This window comes from Geotrypetes seraphini, chromosome 14 (assembly GCF_902459505.1).
Source record: "Geotrypetes seraphini chromosome 14, aGeoSer1.1, whole genome shotgun sequence".
NCBI classification, from domain to species: Eukaryota; Metazoa; Chordata; class Amphibia; order Gymnophiona; family Dermophiidae; genus Geotrypetes; species Geotrypetes seraphini.
The window spans coordinates 56,196,085-56,222,778 of record NC_047097.1 but is presented as its reverse complement, the minus strand read 5'-3'; the positions used below and the strand labels follow the sequence as shown (position 1 = coordinate 56,222,778).

The 26,694-nt window shown below is 44.4% G+C and overlaps 1 protein-coding gene and 1 non-coding gene across 3 annotated transcripts in view; both read right to left on the bottom strand.

Moving 5' to 3' along the window:
• Nucleotides 1-8,632: 8,632 nt before the first annotated feature.
• On the bottom strand, nt 8,633-8,704 carry TRNAH-GUG. The gene has a single exon. It is a non-coding gene; the product is annotated as a tRNA-His (tRNA).
• A 4,361-nt stretch (nt 8,705-13,065) lies between these two features.
• LOC117348513 (stimulated by retinoic acid gene 6 protein-like) overlaps nt 13,066-26,694 on the bottom strand; it is a 54,277-nt gene continuing 40,648 nt past the window's right edge. For both annotated transcript variants that reach the window (XM_033920729.1, XM_033920730.1), the window contains exons 14-18: nt 22,546-22,663; nt 22,212-22,331; nt 18,044-18,207; nt 15,401-15,538; nt 13,066-13,446 (exon numbers count right to left, since the gene is read on the bottom strand). In XM_033920729.1, coding sequence (XP_033776620.1) covers nt 13,247-13,446; nt 15,401-15,538; nt 18,044-18,207; nt 22,212-22,331; nt 22,546-22,663 — 740 coding nt within the window. In that variant the 3' untranslated portion in view covers nt 13,066-13,246. The remainder of the gene's footprint in view (nt 13,447-15,400; nt 15,539-18,043; nt 18,208-22,211; nt 22,332-22,545; nt 22,664-26,694) is intronic.

Below are 26,694 nucleotides of genomic sequence, written 5' to 3'. Positions count from 1 at the left end.
TCCCCTCCCTACTACGCAACTGGCCGAATATCTGTTGGTTAGATTTATTTTGTTGTCCCTGAAGTGCTTCAGATCTAGATAAGATGGTTCAAGGGTGGGTTTTATACCTTGATTTCAATGGATTAGTAATAGTAATAAACAGTTTATAGTGGTTAATCCATTGTGAATAAAACAGTTCAGTGCTTAAAATCTAACCAGCAGGTATTCATATGACTAGGTTGCATATTTTGTGCATAATCCCATATCCTACTGCGCCTGTTTCTCTTCCTAATGTCTATTCCAGGAGGACTCAGCCTAATCCTCGTGTCATACCCAGCCACGCAGGTTTTCAGGATATCCAGAATTAATATGCCTAAGATTAATTTTGTCATAAGCAAAGACCTTGGGCATTTATAAATTTAATGGCACATCTTTACACCAGCATTTTAAAACATTTTCTACTTTCCCAAGCTTCAGCGGGGCCACTTGGCGCTCAAATCATCTCATTGCGCTAAGCTTTACACCCCCCATTCATCATCAGCTTTACTCTATATAGGTTTACTTTTCCCACACTCACTACTTCCTAAGAATGCAATCTTGGAAAATTATAATCACTTATCTTAGATTTTTTTTTTTTAATCCGTCGGCACAGGGTAGTCAGTCCGACGTTTTGCCCCATCAGGCTTTATCAAGGATCACCCCATCCCTGCCGAGAAACCATTGCATGCAAATCTCTTGCATATTCATTGTGGTTATCTTGAAAACCAGGCATGCTTGGTGTGTCTCGAAACTGAGCTGAGCACCGTTGGCCTACACTGTCATTTCCTGCTATGACTTTTTGCAACCTATTTGTACAAGATATATTCATAAGGAATTGTACTATTTCTCTTAGTCTGTTTTGTAACTGATATAACCTTGATATGGACTGTAACCTATAATTTATTTGTTTCTTCTTGAATTTTGGGTTGACCCTGAACAAAGCTCAGTCTATAAAGACTCACATTAAATATTCAAGAGTAAAGCTAGGAAATTCTTCTTTATGGAGAGGTTGGTTGATGCCTGGAGTGCACTTCCGAGGGAGGTGGTGGAGAGGAAAACAGCGACAGAGTTCAAAAGAGTGTGGGATGAACACAGAGGATCTCTAATCAGAAAATAATGGTATATATTGAAGAACTAAGGCCAGCACTGGGCAGACTTGCACTGTCTGTGTTCCGTATATGGCCATTCAGTTGAGGACGGGCTAGGATAGTTTAGAAGGGCTGGAGTGAGCTTTGAAAGAGACACCAGTAGATGGAACCTATGCATAGTACCAGGCAGAGCTCTGGGTTTCTGGCTCAGAAATATCTAAGAAAAAGAACAATTTAATCATTAAGTTGTAGAGAGTGTATGTTTGGGAAGACTGGATGGACTATTCGGGTCTTTATCTGCAGTCATTTACTATGTAACTTCCCATGAGCTACAACTGATAAAGGCAATTGCTAAATCCAAATCTAATTCAATTTCAAATGTAAGCCTCTAGGGTACATGTACCAAGGGTGTCAGGTCAAAAGCGCGCTGGGACAAAGGCGCACCCGGACAATTGAGCGCAGCGTAGAGGTGCGCGCCGCTCAAAATTACTGTTTTTAGGGGCACCGACGGGGGGTTTTGTTGGGGAACCCCCACACTTTACTTAATAGACATCGCGCCGCGTTGTGGGGCGTTGTAACCCCCCACATTTTACTGAAAACTTCACTTTTTCCCTGTTTTTAGGGAAAAAGTTAAGTTTACAGTAAAATGTGGAGGGTTACAACCCCCCAAATCCCCCCCTAACGCCGGCGCGATGTCTATTAAGTAAACTGGGGGGGGGTTCCCCAACAAAAACCCCCGTCGGAGCCCCTAAAAACAGTAATTTTGAGCGGGGCGTGCCTCCACACTGCGCTCAATTGTCCGGGCGCGCCTTTGTCTTTTGCGCCGTTGTCTATGAACCTGTACCAAGTGTTGAGAAACACCAGTAACTACTTTTTTTTTTCAATGAACTATAGGTTTGCTTTTGGGAGAGGTAAGGATTGTCACAGAGCACCACCTAGTGTTTATTGAGAGAAAAGGGCTCTACATGAAGGATAAAGGTTCTAGATATATTTTTGCTGGTTAAATAGAAGCCATTACAACTTACAAAGAACCTACAGATCAACATTCAGCTGTCTCCCGTTAGTGCAGTCTAAGCTTTAGTAAAAGGGCCCTTTAAACAGTTTCAGATTAGATGAATATTCAGTCAGTGACATTGTGAATAGCCACACAAGTTGAAATATTCAGATTACTTTTGAGCTCTTCCTCTTTCCCTTTCTTCTTCTTTTCCACGCTTTTTTCCTAATTCTTCCTTTTTTATGTTGATATCTTTTTCATCATTGTATAAATTTATTAGCCCATCATATATACTTATTATATAAATCCTCCTTTTTAAAAAAAAATTGTATTCATTGTATAAATTGCTAGTTTTATAGTATCTTATATGTTATTTCTTATTTTAATATTATGTTTAATTATATGTCACTTTTATATATTGTAATTCGCTTAGAAACAATTTTAATTAAGTGATTAATCAAATATAAATAAAACTTGAAACTTGATTAGACATTTTAAGGAGCCCTTTTACTAAGCTGCGATAAGAACTAATGTGCAGTTATAGTTATTTTATCTGATATACCGCAATTTTTAACAAAAAAAAAAGTTAAACCAAAGGGTACACTAAAGGCTAGCGGACCCAAAATCCCCAGGAAATGGACCAAAGTTCCACAAACCAAACGAGAGCAATCAAAGTTACATTAAGTGGAACAAGTCCCTGGATCGCCAGGAGACTGATTATAAAATGTTTATTAAAATCATATAGAGCAGTCTGTGTCGAGAAATACAACGGTCCCTGGTGGTCTTTGGTGCTAAACAACCTAGAAACCTGACCCTACACTGGCCATGTTTCGGCAATGAATTGCCTTCCTTTGGCACTGTATGAATGGAACCATTGAGTTTTCTCAGCGTTACTGCGGGCGAGATGCGTCCAGCACAAATGGGCAAAAGTTAAAAATCAGTAAGGACAGACACGGTAGGGAGACCACGACTAGTTAACAAACCACTTGCCACAGGGTAAAAAGCACTACCGCAAGGCATTCCGCAGTAGTTTTGGGTTCAGCACACTTCTCATGTGCTAAAAATACTTTTTTTTTTTTAGCACCGGAAGCAGCATACCCAGCGCTAATTAATTACTGCAGCTACATTGGTGGATACCAATCGATTAGTGCATGTTAATGCAGGAGCCCTTATCGTCTAGAAAATCGGTTCATAGACAACAACGCGGAAGACAAAGGCGTGCGCCGACAACTGAGCGCAAGATGGAGGCGCGCGCTGAAGAAAATTACTGTTTTTAGGGGCTCCGACGGGGGTTTTTGTTGGGGAGCACCCCCAGTTTACTTAATACAAATCGTGCCGGCGTTGTGGGGGGTTTGGGGGGTTGTAACCCCCCCATTTTACTGTAAACTTAACTTTTTCCCTCTAAGCTGAGCAGGTGTCCTCCAGCTGCATTGCTACCACTAGGGGGTGGAATATTTTCAGTCGCTAAGGACAGGTATGTTCCCTGGAGTCCTGCAGAACTTGCCTGTCCCTCACAATTGAAAAATGTGACAGTAAAACAGCACCCTCTATTGGTGAGACTGTGGGTGGAGGACTCCTGCTCAGCTTAGAGGGAACAGTGGTTACAACCCCCCAAACCCCCCCACAACGTGGCACGATCTTATTAAGTAAAGTGGGGGGTTCCCCCCCATGCCCCCACTGTCGGAGGCCTAAAAACAGTAATTTTCTTCGGCGCGCGCCTCCACGCTGCGCTCAATTGTCTGCTCGCGCCTTTGTCCCGGCGCGCTTTTGACCTGACACCAGAAAATCAGTGATGGCAAGGGTTCACCCACTAACGGCTACGCGCTAACGGAGAAATGTGGCCAATTTACAACCCTGCTGATAGTGGCATCAGCCAAAAGGAAAGCCCTGTGCTAGCACTGGCCACTTTTTAACCACGGTTTAGTAAAAGGGCTCCTTAGTTTTTTGGGTGAACCACTTAAAAATTTAGGAGTCAATTTTCAGCATTGTTTAAGCAGGTGGGAGAGGAAGCCACACTGAGTGACCTGGCCACTGATATTCGGCAGCACTTAACCAGGCAGAACCGCTAAATATCAGCTCTGACTACAATGGCACCGCCTGAGTGGCACTGGGGAGGTCTGGGGGGGGGGCGGAGTCACAGAAGAACCAGTAGTTTTGTGGTTCTATTCAGTGCCAGTGTCCACAGTGGCATAGTAAGGGGGGGTGCAGGGGAGGCGGTCGCCTAGGAAGTGACATCAGAGGAAGAGGCGATGCTGGAGCGAGAAGCTGATTGGGGTTGCTGCTCGCACCGGGAACATTAAAGAGGTACAGGGGATGGGGCGTGCGCACACGGCGGGAGGGGTGGGGTGGAGAAGAAGGCAGGGGAGGGATGCCACCGCCTTGGGCACGTCTCACCCTCGCTACGCCACTGAGTGTCCACATAGTTAAGTAGGCAGATGGGATAGCACCAAAGGCAAGGCAGACATCCATTAGGCACAGTGGCCCTAATTCTGTAAAGTCCGCCTAAACTTAGGCGGCACTCAGTGTCCTAACATTAAGCGTCCCCGGTTTATGCCGGGGTTTTCTATGCGTAAAGTTAGGCGCCAGTATCGAGTCCCGAGGCTACAACGGCAAATCACGGCAGCCATTTTGATGACGGCTTTGCACGGGGCAGGAGCATAGGAAGCTCGCTCCTGCCCCGCGTCGCCGCTAGACCAGGTAAGGTCCGAGCGCAGGAGGGAGGCGGGGGGTGGGTCAGAGCCGGCCCAAAAAATTATTCCTGATTTTTCACTATTTGTGGGCCGGTTCTGCACCTAACCCCCGCGCATGCGGAGGGAGAGCTGTAAAGCTGATGGTGAGGTGCTGAGTGCTAATATCGGCACCGATTAAACCTATTGATCAATTAAGTTGGTTCATAGTCAAAAGCGCGCGTGGGCAAAGGCGCGCCGACAACCGAGCGCGAACAACTGAGCGCAGGACTTCATCGCGCCAAAGAAAAACTGTATTTTAAAGGGCTCCGACGGGGGGTGTTGGTGGGGAACCCCCTCACTTTACTTAATAGAGATCGCGCTGGCGTTGTGAGGGGCTTGGGGGGTTGTAACCCCCCTCATTTTACTGGAAACTTAACTTTTTCCCTGTTTTTTAGGGAAAAAGTTAAGTTTTCAGTATAATGTGGGGGGGTTACACCCCCCACACCCTCCCAACATGGCAGCGTGAGGCAGCGCGATCCCTATTAAGTAGAGTGGGGGGATTCCCCCCACGCCCCCCCATCAGAGCCCTTTAAAATACAGGTTTTCTTCGATGCGATTAAGCCCTGCGCTCAGTTGTCCAAACTCGGTTGTCGGCGCGCCTTTGTCCTCGCGCGCTTTTGACCCGTCACCATTAAGTTAGGTGTTGATAATGGCACCTAACTTTAGGCAGACTTTATAGAATCAGGGCCAATAGGTGCCCAGAGCCCCCCCCCCAAAATGCATTTATTTGTTAATAAATCAGCAAGAATAAAAATGAAGAAGTTATTTATTTTTTCATGTCTTGCCTTTCAGCCTTGAAATGTATACTACCAATAGAATACAAATGCTGTACATTAAATAGAAATAAAATATACATACAATTCAGATTAAAAGCTCAGTCATAGATTAACCCTTTATCTGGCATTGTTGCTCAGAAACAGCATGCATCTTCTATAGCTCTTATGGGGGTGTCAGGTCAAAAGCGCGCCGGGACAAAGGCGCGCCCAGACAATTGAGCGCAGCGCGGAGGTGCGCGCCGCTCAAAATTACTGTTTATAGGGCTCTGACGGGGGGCGTGGGGGGGAACCCCCCACTTTACTTAATAGACATCGCGCCGCATTGTGGGGGCGTGTGGGGGGGTGGGGGGGTTGTAACCCCCCACATTTTACTGAAAACTTCACTTTTTCCCTGTTTTTAGGGAAAAAGTTAAGTTTACAGTAAAATGTGGAGGGTTACAACCCCCCAAACCCCCCATAATGCCGGAACGATGTCTATTAAGTAAAGTGGGGGAGTTCCCCAACAAAACCCCCCGTCAGAGCCCCTAAAAACAGTAATTTTGAGCGGTGCGCACCTCCGCGCTGCGCTCAATTATCTGGGTGCGCATTTGTCTTTCGCGCCGTTGTCTATGAATCCTTATGGGAGATCTGCATCTCCAAATTGCCTGTTACCTTGGCACTGTTGCTCTCGTTCAACATCAAGTTACGTAAAGCGGCCGTTTCACCCTCTGCCAATTAAAGGGTTAAATGCCACTGAGGGAGAGGCCCGCCCTTTACTGCCTTGTGAATGGACGCAAGGGGAGAAGTGATGAGGAGAAATAAAAAAGTAAACCAAGAAAACACAACCTGCAACACTGCAGGTTTGTGCTGAGAAGCTGGTGGTACCATCCAGCACGTCTACGGGGAGCCAAGCCGCTGGATGTCTGGGCCAACAACCTCACTAAATCTTGGTAGGTGATTAGATTTACAAGCCTTGGTGATTAGATATGAGAGCACAGGGAGAGGAGGCCTGGATGTTGGACTAAAGACTGGTCACTTGTATACTCATCTGCCCAAGAGAGAGAACCACCAAGGAGGAAGTAAAAAAAAAATAAAAAATTGACTTGAATAAGCAGTTGCATCCTACAGGTGGTACAGCTTCTATTGCCGGGATATGCTGATTCATATCCTTGGCAGCCTAGACCAGAATAACTGGGAAAATTGGAAGTGCTTATTGGTCTCTACCAGTTGTCTGCTATATATGTCACTATGAGCCACAACCACTACATTTTGGGGTCTTTTTACTAAGGCGCGCTAAATGCTAAGGTGTCCGTTATATTCTTTGGGTGCCTTAGGGCTCCTTTTATCAAGCCGGGCTAGCGGGGTTAGCGCGCGTGACGTTTCATCACGCGCTGGCCTAAAAACTACCGCGGCTTGATTAAAAGGAGCCCTTAGCATTTAGTGCACGCTCTTAGTCAAAGGAGCCCTTTGTTGCTTCTATGTGGTCAGCCATCCTTCACTGAAGAGTGGAAAGAGGGAACAAATGGACAAAGACCTTGAGTGAAAACTGCGGGAACAGGTGTATTGCCTTGGCGAATAAGTGCCCTGCAGGGCCATAAAATATATATTTTTAAAAACCCATCACTTAAGAACCCTAGACTCTATTTATTTTAAAAATTTCTATACTGTTTACAAGTAAGGGGCACACAGGGGACTTCTTGCTCCTGGATAAACCAGAAGTGCAAGGGTGTTTTACTTGCGACATTGTAATTGAGCATGCAAATAAATAATAGTGGATTTTGCATCTATGCCCAGCTGATATGTTAAGCCTACTTTTATGGACGAAGGATGTAATGTAATGTAATGTAATTTATTTCTTATATACCACTAAACTCCGTTAGGATTCTAAGCGGTTTACAGAAAAATAGACAATAGGGTGCATTAAAATTATAAGTAAAATAGGTACTTAGAAATTCCCTTATTGTCCCGAAGGCTCACAATCTAACTAAAGTACCTGGAAAAATGACAATTAGTAGAGTAATGAAGAAATAAAATAGAGGATAGATGAGAAAAATAAGAAAATAAACATTCTAATAAGACTACAATGATCTAAAGGACTTTGAAAGGTTGAAAAAAGAGGGGAGATCAGAATAGATGCAGAGGGAGAACCGTTGAAGCAATAGAATTCTGGGGAAATTTAAATGAAATTTGAATGATAAAATAAAACAAAATAAGTGGTAAAACAATAAGTGAGATTAAAAAATATATCATAACCTAAAAAGAATTGAAAATAAAATCAAAACAGTCAAAACTGAAGTCCAGCTTGAACGGGCCCCAGAGCCAAAGGATGAGCTGTCTCTTAATTTTAAAGTAAGTCTTTTCTGATGATTTTTTTCCTTTACATTATATTGGAGACATTTTCTGCAATGAGACAAAATATTTCAGCTTGGAGCACAGATCTGCCTTAACTTTCTGTGTGAGTGATAAAGTATTGCCAGGTACTTGTGGCCTGGACTGGCCACCGTGTAAACTGGGCTAGGTGGACCATTGTTGTCTGACTTGTTCACAGCATTCAATACCTGCAGTGAGTGGTTGTTGCTTCATTACTTTTTCAGAAGGAACCTTTTTTTGTGAGATTTTACAACTGAGAGACTCTGTCAAGAAGGAAGTCCATCCGATCTTCAGTTTTGCTTCTGTTTTGAATTCTGTTTCTTCAAATATTTGATTGAATTTTCCCTAATCTTATTTGTGGATGATTTTTTGTCTTTATTTTGTGGGGATTATATGTTTTGCTCTTTTAAGAATAAGATGTATTTTTTCCGGTGTATATTATTAAAATGTATAAATAAATAATAAAAAATATACTAATAAGTAGAAGCATTTATGGCTGTCTTTTCATCTTTCAGAAAATTCCCTGATATATATATATATATGTGTGAAAATATATGTAATCTAAGTCAGTTATCAAACATTTTTCCAAATGCACAATAAAATTCATGCTCAAAATTTGGAAAAGAAAGAAACCCAAAAAACTGTGAACCCAAATGCCGTGCCATTGCTTTTTCACAATGCCGTGACTCGGATTCGAACCGAGGTTGCTGCGGCCACAACGCAGAGTACTAACCACTATACGATCACGGCGACCTACTCGGGCTCTGAGCTTCCAGCTCGCCGCAAAGCCATTTCAATTGGAGCAGGACGTTGACGTCACGAACTGCACGACCCACGAAGCGTTCTGTCCTTGTGCGCATGAGCAGTTGCGGCGAGCTGGAATGTGTTCAAACGGAGACGGTCTGAGCTCTGTTTCCCCTAAACGTGAAGCTCCCCCATAACCCTTGTTTCTCTGCCTTTCCCTCTCCCGAACTGAAGCTGGATACTCTAAAACAATCTCCTCGCACTTAGCTCGCCCTAACCCAGACGGCTTTCACTTTCCCCAGCATCTGCTCCTCCCCCCTGGGCCGCTGCCAGGGAAAGAGAGGGGAGGAAGGGCGGGGCTCACGGTCATTACTGCGCCATTCGAGCGGCTCCTGCCGGCAGCCAGCGGAACTGCAGAGCGAGCACCGGCGCGTGTGAATAAAGAACCGAAGGGAAAGTGCACCGTGCAATCCGAGGACTTCCCGGGTGGTTTGTATAATGGTGGTTCAGAACCCAAAAGTTCCACCCCTGCCTCCCGGAATCCCTCCTGCAGTCTGAAATGACAACCCTGCGGCTGTCAGCTCTTCGGATAGGGACCGTGGAATAACGAGGGGGGGGGGGGGGGAGTATAATCAGAGGATCGGGAAGGGAGGAGGAAAAGAGCATAAGAGTGTATGTGTATTTGTTCTATCAGTTTTAAGAGGGTGGAAAAGGTAAGAGGGGTGCAGCAAAGAAAAAGGTCCAGTAAAAACAATGCCAGCTGGACTCTCGAGGGGTTTCCAGTCAGCATCTTTCATTACAGCATGGAGAAGACTCGCAAAACCAAAATGCATCAACAGGTAGCTCAGTGTAATCTTTCTGGCTCTATAGAACCAGTGGTCTGGAATAGCAGAAAGTGTAAAAACAACTTTCTGAAAACAGACACAATCAATCATGGGTTCTCAAACACTGTATGCATGCATTAAATCCATTGACAGTATGGAAATGGAGATCTGAATTAATGAATATATGTAAAACTTTTAGAGATGTATAATGCAACTGCATTTCAGTCATATGAAGATAGTGGGTAAATATTCAGCTGGTCTGGTTCCAGTGTTACGAGCCAGCATCAATATTTAAATATAAATACATTAAACAGTGCTACTCCAGCATGCACCTGTTTAGTTTAGGCTTCTGTTCAGCAAATCAGAAACTGCCCAAATAGTAACTGAATATTGCTGGATATATCTGGATAATTTTTGTTCTAACCTCACCCCTCCCCAAACTCTTCCCCTTTTTATACAGATAGTATGGGGCAGAGGCGGCATGGGAATGGGGGTTGCAGGAATACCGGGTCAAGAAGAAATTGTGGTGGGATTCCTGTGGAGAGGGAAGAAGTTATGCAACGAGAGAGGCAGCTGGAACACCAGACTGAGGCTTGGAACACTGAGTTGAACAGTAAATACCATCCTCCCCCCCAAAAAAAACCAAACAAACCAACCCATGGGAGGCTGCTGGGATTGGGAGAAAACAGAGCTGCGAGCAAGGAAATAATTGCGTTGACTCATGCAATCCATGGGGATGGAAGAGATTAATTGTGGGGAATGGATTTTAGCTGGTACGCATCGTTATGGGTTAGATTACATTGGGGATGGGTGAAATTTCTGTTCCTATGCAACTCTGTAGTACAGGGTCATTCAGTCAGATATGTAGCCCCATACTAAGTGTATACATTTTGTAAATAGTATCTATAATTTATTTGCAATATTGTCTGATATATTTGAAATTTGGCTACGGGAATGCATGTGGTAAGGCTCCTGTGATCGCTTACTAAAACACGTATTGAAATTCAGCTTTAGATGAGAGATGGTATTACACACCTGATTGTGTGACTGTATGTATGGTATGTGCCAGTGGGGGGTGGGGATGGCATGTTAGAGGGCTATTGAGTTGCCTCTAAATGGGAGATAGGGAAAAGTACCTCCGGGAGCTGATGGATGTGACACTGTGGCCTTAATCAGCTTGTGAAATGAGAGATTTTGTTTCTTCATGTCTAACCCGCTCAGTGTTTTTTTTTCTGGTAACATTCCTGGTGCCTAGCCTACAAGTTTACAGCCAAGACCTTCCACTGAGATAGTCCATCTGAATCCAGAGGGTAGGATAAGCCAATGTGATGCCTGTCAGGGGCGAAGGATCTCATAGAGTTCACATGAAAACATAACATAACTCATATTTGTATACCGCATTACCCTTCAGTTCTATGCGGCTCACAATGCGAAGAGACTGAAGAAATTCAGGGAATTGCAATGCTTAATCTTTCAAGAATTTATCGAATAAATAAAGTTTTCAATAGTTATCTAAAATGAGAAGATGAAGCATTAACAATTAAGTGACTAAACTCCTGATCTCTTATTGCTGCCTTCAATAAAAGTAGTCTATTAAAGTGTTTTTTTGTACCGGCAGTCCCTAACTGGAGGAAAGGCAAAAAAAAATACAAGGGAACATTGAGAGTGTCTAGAATTGGCAAATGTAAAATGATCCACCATGTAATCTGTTGTGAGACCGTGTAGCATCTTATAACAAAATGAAGTTGAATGTTACACTAGCTTCAATTGGAAGCTTTTTAGATTAAAATTGAATCTTAAGAGCAATATTTTGAATCATTCACAATCTATAGAGATTTTTTTGAAGATCTGCGTAATAGATGATGGGAGATAGGATCGAAGTCTACAAAATCCTGAGTGGAGTAGAACGGGTTCAAGTGGATCGATTTTTCGCTCCATCAAAAATTACAAAGACTAGGGGACACTCGATGAAGTTACATGGAAATACTTTTAAAACCAATAGGAGGACATTTTTTTTCACTCAGAGAATAGTTAAGCTCTGGAACGCATTGCCAGAGGATGTGTTAAGAGTGGATAGCGTAGCTGGTTTTAAGAAAGGGTTGGACAAGTTCCTGGAGGAAAAGTTCATAGTCTGTTATTGAGAAAGACATGGGGGAAGCCACTGCTTGCCCTGGATTGGTAGCATAGAATATTGCTACTCCTTAGGTTTTGGCCAGGTACTAGGGACCTGGATTGGCCACCGTGGGAACGGGCTGTTAGGCTTGATGGACCATTGGTCTGACCCAGTGAGGCTATTCTTATGTTCTTAATAATCCAAAGTACTGAAAATCAAAGATTGCATTAATATAATCTAAAGCAGTGGTCTCCAACTCAAACCCATTGCAGGGCCACATTTTGGATATGTAGGTACTTGGAGGGCCTCAGAAAAAAAAAAAAGTTAATGTCTTATTAAAGAAATCAGTTTTGCATGAGGTAAAACTCTTTATAGTTTATAAATCTTTCCTTTTGGCTAAGTCTTAGGGCCTCTTCTATTAAACTGTGCTAGCAGTTTTTAGCACAGAGAGCTGCGCTGCTCCCGACGCTCATAGGAACTCTACGAGCGTCGGGAGCAGCGCGGGCCATTCTGCGCGGCTCACCACACTACAAACTAGTAGTGCAGTTTGATAGAAGAGGCCCCTAATAATAATATTGTCATTTATAGCTAAAGAGATATATGATCAATAAACTTTATTTTTGTGATTATGACAAACATACCGAGGGCCTCAAAATAGTACCTGGCGGGTCGCATCTGGCCCCTGAGCCGCAAGTTTGAGACCACTGTTAAAGTATTCTCTATCAGTGCATAATTTCCTAGGTATTGCCCATTTGCCATTTGCAAGACTGTGAAAGCCATGTGGATGTCACAACAGCTGGACTGCATTTGCTACTTGCTCCTTGACTTGTGTTTCAGTGTAGGTGGTGAGTGTATTATATGGAGGTGGGAGAAAGAATAAAGTTAGTGATGATATCCATTGACTTTAATGGATGTTCCCTGTTTAATGTTAGAGGGGTGTTATTTTTTCCACTTCTGTGCTGCTTTACTGATCTGTAGTTGTGGTCCTTAATGGCCAACTCTTGGGTTTTTTTTATGTTGCTTCAATAAAAATTAAGGGGATCTTTTACTAAAACTAGAGCACGTTATCTGCAGCAGCGCCCAGGAATAAAATGGATCCTGTGGCAGATAACATGTGCTAACCTTGAATAAAACACCCCCTAAGCGTAAATATTAATTGTTGCTGAACTCATTTTAACATAACGAAGTTCCTAGGAGTGATATTTCAATTGCAGTGCTCATTGTGTTATTGGCAGGGCCTCAAAAGTTCAGCTCCCCCTTTCTAACCCCTCCCTTGAAAGAACCCCCCCAAAAGCCTGTTTCAGATCCCCCTAGAAGCTGCACATTCATAATGGTTCCAGGGAGGCTCACAGAAGATGTGAGAAACCTTCCTATAGAACTGTGTAAATATCCAGTATGAAAGCAGAGAACGCAGATCCCCCCAATCAAGAAATGTTCCTTTATTTGGCATAAGTTGCTTTGTCCTTGACTTCTGTAAAATCCCTTTCTCTGGCTGGCACAGACTGTCGCAGTTGCTGACTTGAGCCTTTTCTGGTTGGAGTGTACTGTGGTAAAAAAATCTCTAAGGAATCTGATTGTGGGTTCAGAAAAAAAAACTCTCTCGTGCAATGTTTATTCTTTGTTTTGGACACACTGCTTCCGATTTCTGACGTGCACTGTTGATAAGATTTGACATTCCAGGGCCTCCTGGCCTACGGGGAACAGGCTGTTGCTTTGCTTCCGGTCCATGATGAGCTGGGGGTTGTTGAGTAGTGTGTACATCAGCTGCCATTTTGCTGAGCATCGCTGCTTTTTGCCCACCTGCAGGAAATCTACAACAGAGATGTAGAGGGTACAGGGAACAACCAACACCATATAGAAAACCCAAATTAGGGCAGGCCAAAGGATATCTGATTCTTTAGGCAAACCCTCAGCCAAGCACCATTCCCACCCAATCCAGCATTTCCCCTTTCCTACCCCATTCATAGTCCATGATGTCCAGCATCTTCTATTCCGAAGCCCACCACCACCACCACTGTGGCTAGCATCTTCTCATCCCCTTTCCCTCCTTCTTCTGCTGCCACCACCCTTCCTCCCTCCTTTGCCAATTGCCCAGGCTCTTCCACCCCCCCTAGTGGACATATGAAGTACGGATGGGTTTGGGTTTTTGTTTTTAACCTTTCCCTCAGCTCCCCATCCAGTATCTGTCCCTTTCTCTCTAACTCTCTGCATGTGGGCTTGCATTTCCCTCTCTTTCTGAATCCCCTAGTCAGTGTACCATAGAAATGTCACTGGCAGCAACAGCGATTCATTTTTGCTGCTTGTGCTGGCCTTGCATGCTTTCCTGTACTGTATTCTGCCAGTGAGGAAACAGGAAGTGATGTCAGTCAGGGCAGGGCGTGGCACAAGAAGGCCTGTGAGGCTGGTGCAAGCAGCAAAAATTGAGTCACTGCGGCTCCTGGGGCTGCCTCTGAGGTACACCAAGGAGGGGGTTCATAGACAGGGACAGATACTGAGCTTTGGTGGTGGAGGAGAGGGGGAGTGTGGTACCACTGGTGAGTGGGCCTGTGCTCACCCATAGTTTATGCCACCGATGTATGCTTAATCCCTCCCAGGTTCCACTCCTGCTGCTGCAAATTTCCAGTCAGAGAGAGCAGGACACAGCACAGCTTGAGAGACTCTAGTGCTGCACTGCTCCCTCCTCAAAGTCTGCCTGGTGGTAGGACCAACCTTGACCTAAAGTTCTTCAGGGCACTGAACCGATTTTTTGGCCAAGTCAGAAAGAGCTAATGATGCACTAAAAAGTTTGCATGTAAATGATTCACGCAGATGTTTGTCATAGTCCCCGACTGTGCCATCGACTGACTGCTATGAAAGCCACTCTCACACATGCACAGAGCCGGCAGGAGAAGCCCAAACAGCTGAGAGGCAGGGGAAGCCCCAAAAGCAACGCCACTCAGCTGTTCCGGGCAGGAAACTTTTTTTTTAAAATGGGCACAGATGCTCTGTATGTTACACACGCACACTATCTGCCCCCATTAAAAAAGAAAAGAACCCCCCCCCACCCATGATGGCCCTTCCCAGTGAACCCCAATGAATGTAGCACCGGGAAGAACCCCCCCCCTTGCACTAGCGAAAATCGGCAGGAGGGATGGCTATTCCCTCCTGCCATTTGCCCCCTCCCCCACCAAGACAAAAATGGCAGAAAGAATGCCCACTCCCTCCTGCCATGCCGACCCCCCCTCCCCCCGCGTCAGCAAAACGACAGGAGGAAAGTGATCACTATTTGTAGTGTATCGGGAAGCCATGTTAGAGCATCATTCACTCTACTAGTTTACATGGCATTTTAATATTAATTTGCTTATTTGCATGGTCGGATCAGGGTATGAGCAATCGTGCAGAAAACCAGGCAGTGAGCCGTTTTCTGTATTGGGTCGGCAAATGCGATGGTTGCTAAAGCTGTTAAAATAGGTTTAGCGACGCTCGCTGGCTTTAGTGCATCTGGGCCACAATCCAGAATGAGGGGAGGGAAAGGTACCGTATCTGGCCTTGTAATTGTGGACTGTACCGTACCACACTATAGGAAACCTGAGCTTGGATACCTATTTGTAGAGTTTGGGTGGCGGGAGGTGAAGGAGAGCACATTTTGATATCATACTTAACCTCATAATAAGGTGATGATGGAATAGATTTTTGTCTCCTAGGGAGATTTTGCATCCTCTTAACCTGGAAATTGAGGTTTTCTAGACTTTTACAGGCCTCATAGATAGAGCTTTGCTTTAGTACCTGTAGGTGTGGTCACCTCAGATGCTTTCTGTTGCCTCTTTACGTCCCTCTCCTGTATCAGAAGGTGACAGAACACCAGTACTACAGGGTGAGTATGATGTAGGTCCATCCTAAGCATCCCGATCCACGTGCAGTAACCTATGAGAAGGACAGGAAATAGCGAGAGAGAGGAACATTAGGAGGAGAGGAAAGACAAGTGAAGGATGAGAAAAAAAAATGAAAAAATTACAAAATCAAGATTAAAATTTATTTCTATTCCATCTTTAACAAGGTGGATAACAAACAACTGAGACGACTGTCCACTGATGGCAGAAAGGATATTTGAGGAAACCAAAAGTTCAATGTAAAAGTCTTTATTCGATAAAGTGACTCAACCTGAGCCATGTCCGGCCGCAAGACCTGCCTCGGGAGTCTAAAAATATTTAATAATTATAAACATATGCAAACACTTTATCAAATAAAGACTTTTACATTGAACATCTGTTTTCCTCAAATATCCTCACAGCACCTCCCTTTTTTTTTTTTTCTTATCTTAAGTAGTTTTTAATTGGTATTTAGCAGTGCGGTCAATTATCTCACCGTTAATGGCAAATTAAAACACTTGGGTGCCATTCAGGCACCTACCGGTGTCTTCCGAATGGTCCCATTTTGAGAATCCAGGCCTTAGTGCCTGTTGATGAATTCCTCCATTAATGATTTTTAAGTCTCTTTTAGTGGCCAACAGAACTGCCTAAAACACTTTAACAAAGGATGTTCTGTTGAGAAAATAGAGGGTAACATTCTCAACAGAATGTCCCTTTATAATTTACAAATTGTGATGAAGTAATTAAAGCGCATGAAAGCTTTTCATAAGCATAGGAACATCTAGTACATTTTCTTACAAAAGTAAATTGTATAATACTAGTCTGGTCTCGAAGTGCTGGGTTAACATGAGAAAATTGGCATTCATGGTGAATAAATACAACATAAGAATAGCCTTATTGGGTCAGACCAATGGTCCATCAAGCCCAGTAGTCCGTTCTTGTAGTGTAGAGAATAACACGGGGACAAATTTTTCCCCATCTGCGAGAGTTCTTTTCCTGTCCCTGTCTCTGTCTCATTCCTGCAAGCTCTGTCCTCATCTGCACAGTGGTTCTCAAACTTCCTACGCTCTCGCTCCTACACTGTCAACACAAATGGCACCATGTCCGTTCCTTGGACACCATCTTGCGGTGTCCCTCAGGGATCACCCTTATCCCCTATTCTCTTTAACATCTATATGTCCTCCCTGAAACTCCTCCAATTATCCCCCCTTGAAACAATCTACACATACGCTGATGACATCCTTGTCCTCCTTGAGACAGACCAGAACCTCACCAACCTCCACGAGAACATTACAGCTTGCATAATGAGACTCCATTCCTGGTCCTCGGTACAGATGAAATTGAATGAATCAAAAATTACTCTGGCTCGGGCCAAAATTATAACAGCTGCCCACCCTCTTCGCACTACCCTCAGGCGCTGTACTGCAGCTTGAGTTCTCAAGCAAGGTCCTTGGCATCATAATCAATTCTTCTCTCTCTCTCAATGACCATCTCAACTCCTCGGCTAAATCATGCTTTTTCAGCCTCCACATGCTGAGGAAAGTAAGATCCTATTTTCACCAACAACATTTCGTCGTCCTTGTCCAATCCATCATCCTCTCCAAATTAGACTACTGCAATGCCATCTACTTAAGCCTATCAAAAAAAAGTCTTCAAAGACTCCAGCTAATCCAGAATACTGCAGCCAAGTTGATCTTTGCAAAACGCAAGTCTGACCATGTCTCCCCACTCCTAGCCAAACTTCACTGGCTCCCAGTGATTTCCAGAATCCATTTCAAATGCTCCTGCCTGGCTTTTAAGATCATTCACGGCATCCTTCCTCCCTTAATCCCACTATCTTATAACTCCTCGAGTCCTGACTCTACCAGACCCGCCCAAAGGTATAAATTATCCTTCCCCTCGCTACACGGTATTCGCTATGCAGGCAAACTGGGAAAATCCCTTCTCTTCAGAATCACAGGTCTTTGGAACGACCTTACTACCCCGCTGCGGAACCTGGGCTCCCTCCAATTATTTCGCAAGCAACTGAAATGTAATTCTATCCCCCCTTACTCTTCTCTTCTATATATAAGTTCAAGTAAACCTTTTTTTTCCCTTCTCTTTCTATATTTTAAGTTCTTGTAAACCGTGCCGAGCTCCACAACATCCGTGGAGATGATGATCCGTGGATATAAACTTAAGGTGTAGTTTAGTTTAGTTTAAGGCATAGCTTAAAGGAATGGGATAGGGACATCGAATGGGAACATTGAGTTCCTGCGGGGATGGGGGGGGACAAATTTGTTCCCGTGTCATTCTCTATCAGAGAGGCCAATCCAGGACACTAGTACCTGGCCAAAACCCAAGGAGTAGCAATAGTCCATGCTACCAATCCAGGGCAAGCAGTAGCTTCCCCTATGTCTTTCTCAATAACAAGCAATGGACTTTTCCTCCAGGAAATTGTCCAAACCTTTCTTAAAGCCAGCTACGCTATCTGCTTTTACCACAACCTCTGGTAACAGCTGAGGGGGTCCCAGTCATACCATTAAAATGTTAATATTGGGGAACCTTTTCTGATACTTACCAACGTCTATTCTCTCATATCCTCTGGGGAACAGGGACCTGTCAATTTTTGCCAAAAACCAGCTGCCCAGAAGGAGGCTTAAAATCAGTCGCAGCAGACAGATGCCGAAACCAAGGATTACCGAATAGAACATGAAGAAATAACTAAAGTTGTGGAAGGCTCGCCTGAAAAACAGTTACAGCAGGAATAAGCAGTGCGAGGGCTTCAGGGCATACTGTGAGAATCCTAAAAGCTGGGGAGAAGGGTCCACTTGCAGTAAGAGTTTTCTCTTTGGGAAATTTGCGTGCAGAGATTGCACACGCTCAAAATCTCCAAATTAATCCACGCAAAGTGGACTTGCATGCCTCAAAACATTTTTTCACTCTTAGGGCTCCTTTTACTAAGGTGCGCTAGCGTTTTTAGCGCACGCATGAAATTACCGCACGGTACGCTTCTAGAATAACGCCGGCTCAATGCTGGCGTTAAGGTCTAGCGCGCGCCATTCCGCGCATTAAGGCCCTAACACGCCTTAGTAAAAGGAGCCTTTAGGACCAAATTCCATAATTGCACCCCAAAATCACCACGCTAAATGCCGTTTAATAAACATCCCACAAAATTAGGCTCAGTTTATAGAATATGGTTTACTACATTTCTGTATATCGCCCTTCCTGAAGCCATAACAGAGCAGTTTACAAATAAAAATACAGTAATAGGAGGAAATGAATGCTAATTCAGTTAAAAGAGCAGAAAATAAAGCAAATTTTTTTTTTTGTTAAAACTTTTTTTAAAAATATGTTAGAAAAAGGATTGCAGGACGTTTAAATTTTTAATACATAACATAATACTTATAGACCGCGTTACCAAAAAGTTCTATGCGGTTTACAAAAGATTAAAAAAATTAAACATAATCGTATACTTGAATGAGTCAGTTAGTCAGGTATTTGGAAAAAAGATAGATTTTTAGCTGTTTTCTAAAATGTCTGTAAGAAACAGCTGTGAGCAACAGTGATCGAAATTCTTTTGCATGAGATGCTAAAGAGTGATTTAGGAATTTCTTACTTTTACAGAAGGGAAATTGAACAGAGCATGAGCTTTTCTACTGCATTTGTGCTTAGCTATGGAAAAACTATTATCCAGATAAGTAGGGGCTGCACCATATAAAACCTTGTAACAAAAAAACAGCCCAACTTGAACAATACCCGAGCTTCCACAGGCAATCAATGCAATTCTCAATTAAATAACGTAACATGATCGTATTTATTCAATCCGTAAATCAATCTAACTGCTGTGCAATAGCCAAGGAGACTCAACAGTAATGACTGGACCAATAATTTAAAGGCTGAAAATTCAAAATAGGGTCTAATTGTTCATAGTCTCCATAAAGTAAAATTACTTTTACGTACAACAGCATCTATCTGGGTTTTCATAGTAATGATTAATATGTAATATTTTATGACACCTCTCTCCATTCCCTTCCATTCCCTCCAGCCTTGCCCCCCACCCCCTGAAATCTGGCACCTCTCTCCCTTCATCCACCTCCTCTGCAAGTACAGCACCTCTCTCCCTCCATCCTCCTCCTCTACAGGTTGGCATCTCTCTCATTTCCCTCCATCCTCCTCCTGTGCAGGTCGGTACCTCTCTCCTTTCCATCCCCTCTCTCCTTGCAGGTCGACACCTCCCCCCAATCCCACTCCTGCAGGTCCAGCATCTATCTCCCTTTAACTTCCTGCATCCCCATGCAGATCCAGCCCCCACTTCTCTCCAACTTCCACTCTCCCCTTGCATAGGTGTACCAGATTTTACTTTAGTAAAATCCGGATTCCTAGACCCACCCCCAGGCCCGCCCAGTTCTACCCATGTACCAGCCCTGCCCCCTGCTGCCTGCTGGAGGAAATCCGTGCATGTGTGGATACGATGTGATTTAGAGGGAAGCTTTTCAAAACCTGGACAAAACCCTACCCTTGCACATCAGCACCTCTCTTCCCTCTGCCTCATCACATCCTGCTGATGCAGCTTCCTGTTCTAGTGCAATGTGTCTAGTAGTCCTGAATGCTAGCGTTATGCATCTGAACCTGCAAGTTGCGTGCAGAATGATAGCACTTATCTTTCAATTCTGCCTACTTCCCAGTAGACTTGCTCCTGCCCTCTCATTTTTTCTTCTGCAAGCAAGTTGCTCAGATATGTTTCTGATCTGCTCTGCGGCTTTATTATTTTCTGTTTCTTTCCTGTTGTTTTAGGTTTGAGGCTTGGTGCCCGAGGTTTCCTCTTGTTAGAACCTCAGCCTGGGAGAAGATGCAGACTCATGCAGCGGAAGTCTGTTGCTAACAGGATCAACCCTCAGGGATACCTATCTAGCCAGCCTATAGTAATATTTTTGGAGCTCGGGGGCTATCCCTTGAGTAGCTTCTTGCATTCTTGATTTATCAGGAGCTTGAGCGTAGACTGTTTTGCTCCTTCTTGGCTTGGCCAGGATTAATAGTAGGCCAGCTGCTTGATCCTCCCCCGTCATGGTGACAGAGTTTCTAGGGGTTGAGGCCCAGTCCGACATTGATCCAACTGGCAGCCCGAAGACCAAGCTCGTAGAGCAAATTTGTGAGGCAGAGTTCTTCTCCATTTGCTCCAGCTCTACTTCTGAGTTGAGGCAGGCAGACACCACATGGGGAAAATCGAGTGGGGGGAGGGGGGAGGGGTTGTCTGGAAAAGTCACATTTGAGGGTTTCTGAGGCTAGATCTAAGGTCCTTCTCCTCCAAAACTTCTTTCCCTGTAGTTTTTGAACTTCAGGGGAGCCCCCCAGCTGTTTCTTTGGTGTGACTTTGCTGGTAGCAGCCATCTTGGATTTGAAACAATCTTTTTGTAAAGCCTCCACCTGCCTCAAAACCCCTTGATTTTGCTTAAAATCAATAGAGATGGACCCCTCAGGCCTTTCTACCCCTGTATCATGCCAGGTTTGTGCTGGATGGTTGGCCAAGGATTGTCCATGTGATGCAGGGCACAAGGGGGGAGGCGTGGGGATCCACAGGAGGCTTGATCCCAGGTAAATAGGCCCTTTCCAGAGCTCTCTGAAGGAGATTTGGCTAAGCACAAATATGTGAAGGCCATAGAGCCCAGGAGGACTGTCAGGGAATTCCTGCCGTGGTTATTGAGACCCCCTGTGCAAGGCTTCACCCTGGATTTTGTGAGCCTAATGTGGAATACTTATTTAAACTGCTGCAGTCCCCCAGCAGCTGCTGAAAGTGTGACAATGATAGCGGCACTGGGGTCCAAGCTAACACCCAGGATGGTCATCTCATTCTTCACCATCAATTGAGTTCCCATGACCCGAAACATGTCAGGCAGTTTCTCTTCACAATCATTACTCACAATCAGGATCTCAGCCTTCCCCACATCCAATTGTAGGCTATATACAGACAACAATGAATAATGAAGTTCCTGTCAGCTTTGCTTGTAATTTGAAAATTTATCATCCCAATCAGCTATTTGAAGCTTTGGTCTTAGGAATTTAAAGGAGCAGCCAAGGCTTCCCTTGTAGCATGTGCTACAAAGGAAGCCATGGCTATCTCGGATCCCAGCCTCGGAGGAAGATGGGGACCCTCAGATGATACTTTATGTTAAAGGTACGGGAGGGAGTGGGCATCCCTCCTGCTGTGATTGGGGGGTTTTCGGGGGCAGGGACCCTGACGGTGAGAGGAAGTGGGCATCCCTCCAGCCATCCTTGAATTTAAAGGGGCAGGGGTTGGGGGGTTATTAGTGGGGGACCTCAGTGGCAGGAGTGAGTGGGCATCCCTCTTGCCGACCTTGTACAGTGTGTGTGTGTGGGGGGGGGGGGGGGGAGAGGGGGGCAGCGGCAGACAAGGGGGGTTGTCGGCAGGAGGGGGGAATATTTCCCTCTGCTGTTCTCCTTGCCGGTCAATCAACTTAGCCGACAGGACTCGGGAAGACCTGTGGCTCATTGGATCGGGCCAGGGAGAGCAGCTTTGACAGAAGGGAGGAGCTGTGCTTAGCGACTGCTCTTTTGAGCAAGGTTCCTCCTGGTCTTTAACGGGCAATTCTTCGCACAAATAGCTTGCATGTTATTATGCTGAGAATCGCCCGTAAAATAAATTGCTCCCACTATATCGACTCGCCAGATTTTTACCAGCGACTTTTGATAATTCAGCCCTCAGTTCATAAGCCCCTACGGCAACTCACCTGTTGTTTATTGCTAAAGGCTTGTTACGGTCACTGGGAGAAATTTTATCTTGCAGAAAGAAGAACTGGGCCGCCACCACTTGCACAACTATAACCAATAGCAGCAGGACTATTCCAAGTCTGAGAAGAGAGAGAGAGAAAGATCCGAGAAGTGATCAGAACGATGACACCTATTATTCGCTCTGTGCCAAGAATAGGACAGAAAGGGAGCAGGGACATATTTTAACAAGACTGAGCCTCGCCTGCCCCCCAGCTTTCAAGAAGACAAAGCAATAAAGTCTAGTAAACGAGTGCTATAATAGACATTCAAGACAACCACCTTAGTCGTACTCACAAAGTGTAGCCAAAGCCCTGCAGCACCTGCATGCCTCTCCCTTCTTTTATTGGAAGCACCAACCAGAAGGTGATTAGGAGGCCAAACAGGAAGTGGAGAATGTGGAGAACCAGGTATCCTGTGGAGAAAAGAGCATAGGCGCGCAGTTAGGGTTTTAAGAAATATGGACCAGAAGCATTACATATCTAGTTCTCCTAACGAGTTTAATTTCTATCAATTAGTCCTGATCTGCAGGACTTCGCTTGCTCTTTTCCACGCGACTTTCACACTGAGGAGCAGGGATGGCGCTAGCTGTACATAGAGTAGGGGGCGAAGGTTTCGAGGGTAAACAACAGTAGGAACTGAATTTCCACAGTGGGGGGGAGAGAGCTAGAATCAAGCTAATGGAGCTGGGGAGACCTTTGAATTTTTGTGGACACGTCTGATTTATACCAGATACAATGTTTGGTAGCACCATTGGCCTTCCACTAGAAGATGATGTTCTGTCTGGAAGGAGAGCAGGGATCAAATTGGCCAAAGGGAATGTGTTTGTCGGAGGGGGAGGGGAGGTGGTTTTTCAAAACAGTGAGGGCACCTGATGACATCACGCATACGCGGACTTCCTCCCTGCCCGACGCAAGTTGAGGCTTTTAAAAACCCAAAGTGTCGGGTTTTGAAAAGCTGTCCGGACCCCCGGACATGTCCTCAAAAGGACATGTCCGGGGAGATCCAGACGTCTGATAACCCTACCTTCATGGGCACAGTGGTGTTTGATCATTACTGGAGCATTTAAGCATTTGCTGCATTCACTATAAACATCTGGTGATGGGGGTGGGAAGTGTCCGAGAGGACACAGCTGGGTAGGAAATGACCTGGTTCAGCTTGCTGTTAGCAGGAGGTGAGCCAAATTAGCAACAGTGCTGGGATATGGACTAGCCACGTCCTTCTTGAGGACAGAGAGAAAATGACCTTCCACCTCTTGTGGCACTGCTTGGCTATAACAACAAAATCAGCAAATATTTCTAAAGGGAAAAGGGAGAAACGAAAACCAAAAAAACCAAACTGTGGAAACAATGTTCTTGAACTAAAAGTCTTTAATTACAAATGGTCTTCTCAAATAAAAGCAATGCAGACAATGTGAAGTCAATTCATATAACACACCGCAAAAGATAGAGGTGCGGACCCATATCCACCCCAGCGGTTGAGAAAGAAGGTAGCTAATGGCTACCTGCCAAAATTGAAGATGCTACTGGTAAGAAGACTTTAGGATAATTCTCAGAAATTGGTAGGCGTGGCATTCTCATTGTAGCCTACTCTAGTTCAGCCTTTTCCCTCTGAACTGGAGAGTTGAACACTGAAACTTTCGCAACGTGCACCTCCTCAAATATTACGCATTCAATTCAGACGAAATACTACCAAAGTTAGAGCAACAAGTTTTTAGCTTAAATAAGCAGGGGTGCCAGAAGGTCCTCTCCTGCTACAGTCCATCAGGGATCAGGCTGCCTATAACAGGAAGCCTTTGAATAATGGCTATGTTAGTTGTATTATTCCAACCTTAATATCCGTCCATATACTGTTATGATTTAATGGTAAGAAATGGGACTAGATACCAAAATTTTTTCCATAGAGTAATAGTTGATTAAATGCAAAAGCCTCAGTCCCACCACTCCACCGCTGTTAGGATTCTGAACCGCGGGAAGAAATTACGTGGTGACTTTCATCATTGGCTCTTGTGCATTTACCAATAGTCCAATACTAATATCTCAAGTTTTTTTTATATATATTTAAATATTCATTTTCTATTTTTCTTCAGCTATTTTATCATATATAATGTGCACTTATCTCTGCATTGGCCAACATCTGGGAGCCTGACCCGACATGTTTCGCGCCGTTGCGCTTTATCAAGGGTCTCCCGAGGTGGCTGCTGTCATCCGACTACAAATAAGAACATAAGAAGTTGCCTCCGCTGAGGCAGACCAGAGGTCCATCTCGCGGCGGCCCATCAGGCCCATTGCCTGAGCAGTGGTCCCAGACTATCCCTATGACCTACCTCTACTCCTATCTGTACCCCTCAATTCCTTTATCCTCTAGGAACCTATCCAATGTAAGCTTTTACTCTATGGAAAAAATTTTGGTATCTAGTCCCATTTCTTAACATTAAATTATAACAGGAAGCCTGGCAGGTGAATGGTGGAGATGGGCAGGAAGTAAGATCTGTTGGGTGATTAGAGATTACTTGCAGAGGCAAAGAAATACTGAAAACTGAATTCTAAGCAATTTCACTAAAAAATAAGAAACAAGCTCAGACTCTACTGGAGAAACCTGAAAACAGTGTGAACCTGGATTTACTCTTATCGCTAATCAAAAAGAAGCTAGTTGGAAACTGCAGGCCAGGACAGCTTCGTATGGCAATGCTTCTGGACTCATAGAAACATAGAAAGATGACAGCAGATAAGGGCTATAGCCCATCAAGTCTGCCCACTCTCTTGACCCACCCCTTGGAGTCAACTGACCCCTTTAATTATACAGCCACTTTACTTTACCCTAGTGACCCTATTCCTGGACTTGACCCCCGTAGGGATCCCACATAGGTATCCCATTTATTCTTAAAGTCCGGGATGCTGCTGGCCTTGATCACCTGCACTGGAAGCTTGTTCCACTGCTCAATCACTCTTTCTGTGAAGAAGTACTTCCTTGCGTCTCCACGAAACTTCCCCCCCCTGAGTTTGAGCGGATGCCCTCTTGTGGTCGTGGGTCCTTTGAGAAGAAAGATGTCATCTTCCACCTCGATGCATCCCGTGATGTACTTAAATGTCTCAATCTTATCTCCCCTCTCCCTCCGTTCTTCGAGAGTGTAGAACCGCAATTTGTTCAGTCTTTCCTCGTACGAGAAACCCCCGAGCCCTGAGACCATCCTGGTGGCCATCAGCTGAACTGATTCCATTCTGAGCACATCTTTACGGTAATGTGGTCTCCAGAATTGCACACAGTGTTCTAGATGAGGTCTGACCATGGCTCTGTACAATGGCATTATGACTTCAGGCTTCCTGTTGACGAAGCCTCTCTTGATACAACCTATCATCTGCTGTCCCACTTTTTCTCAGTTTTACCCATCATTTCAAGAACCCATGTATTTAGTCTTAAACTTAGAGGGTCCTTGTAGCGTTGTGGTCCCATGAAGCCTACATGGAGGTAACTGGCTCGTGATCAGTTAAATTGCTTGTTTGGGTGCTAATCAGTCATATTCAGCAGTATTTTACCAGACAATGCTGCTGAAAATGATCATTTATCACCCAGTGCAAAACTGAGTGTATTAGGGGTTTTCCAGGGGCAGAGTCAGCACTTGGTCCGTTATGTGCCAATATTCTGCACATTTTCTTGCTATTTAACTATATTTATTGTGTTTGATACTGTTGTATCTAGACCTTGGGCACTGCTATAATGGAAAGGTGCTTTTAAATAGAAATTAGTGAGGATGAAGATGATTGACTTAATAAACAAGGGTCTGATATTGAACTGCGGGAGGCAGTGATCCTGGATTTTCAATGCTGAGGTCACCAGCACTGAATATCCAGGGCAAAGGTTGGCACTTAGAATTTTAATTGGCTTGGCCGGCTAAGTCTAACAGCCAGAGACAGACCCACCTTTTTAATTAGTAGTTTTAATGGGCATTTCATATTTCCATTTTGGTCATATTCAAGTGGGATAAATAAGGTCTCGGCCAAAGACCAAGACAAAATTATTTTGACTTTTGACTTAGGGCAGTGGTCTCAAACTTGCGGCCCAGGGGCCACATGCGGCCCGCCAGGTACTATTTTGAGGCCCTCGGTATGTTTATCATAATCACAAAAGTAAAATAAAACAGTTTCTTGATCATATGTCTCTTTAGCTATAAATTACAATATTATTATTAAGACTTAGCCAAAAGGAAAGATTTATAAACTATAAAGAGTTTTACCTCATGCAAAATTGTCATTTCTTTAATAAGACATTACTATTTTTTTCTGCGACCCTCAAGTACCTACAAATCCAAAATGTGGTCCTGCAAAAGGTTTGAGTTTGAGACCACTGACTTAGGGCTAGATTCACAAGCAAACCGATCGTGTACCGATTGGTTTGCAACCCCCTAGCGACCAGATTTCCCTCCAGCCCGATTCACAAACCTGTCCA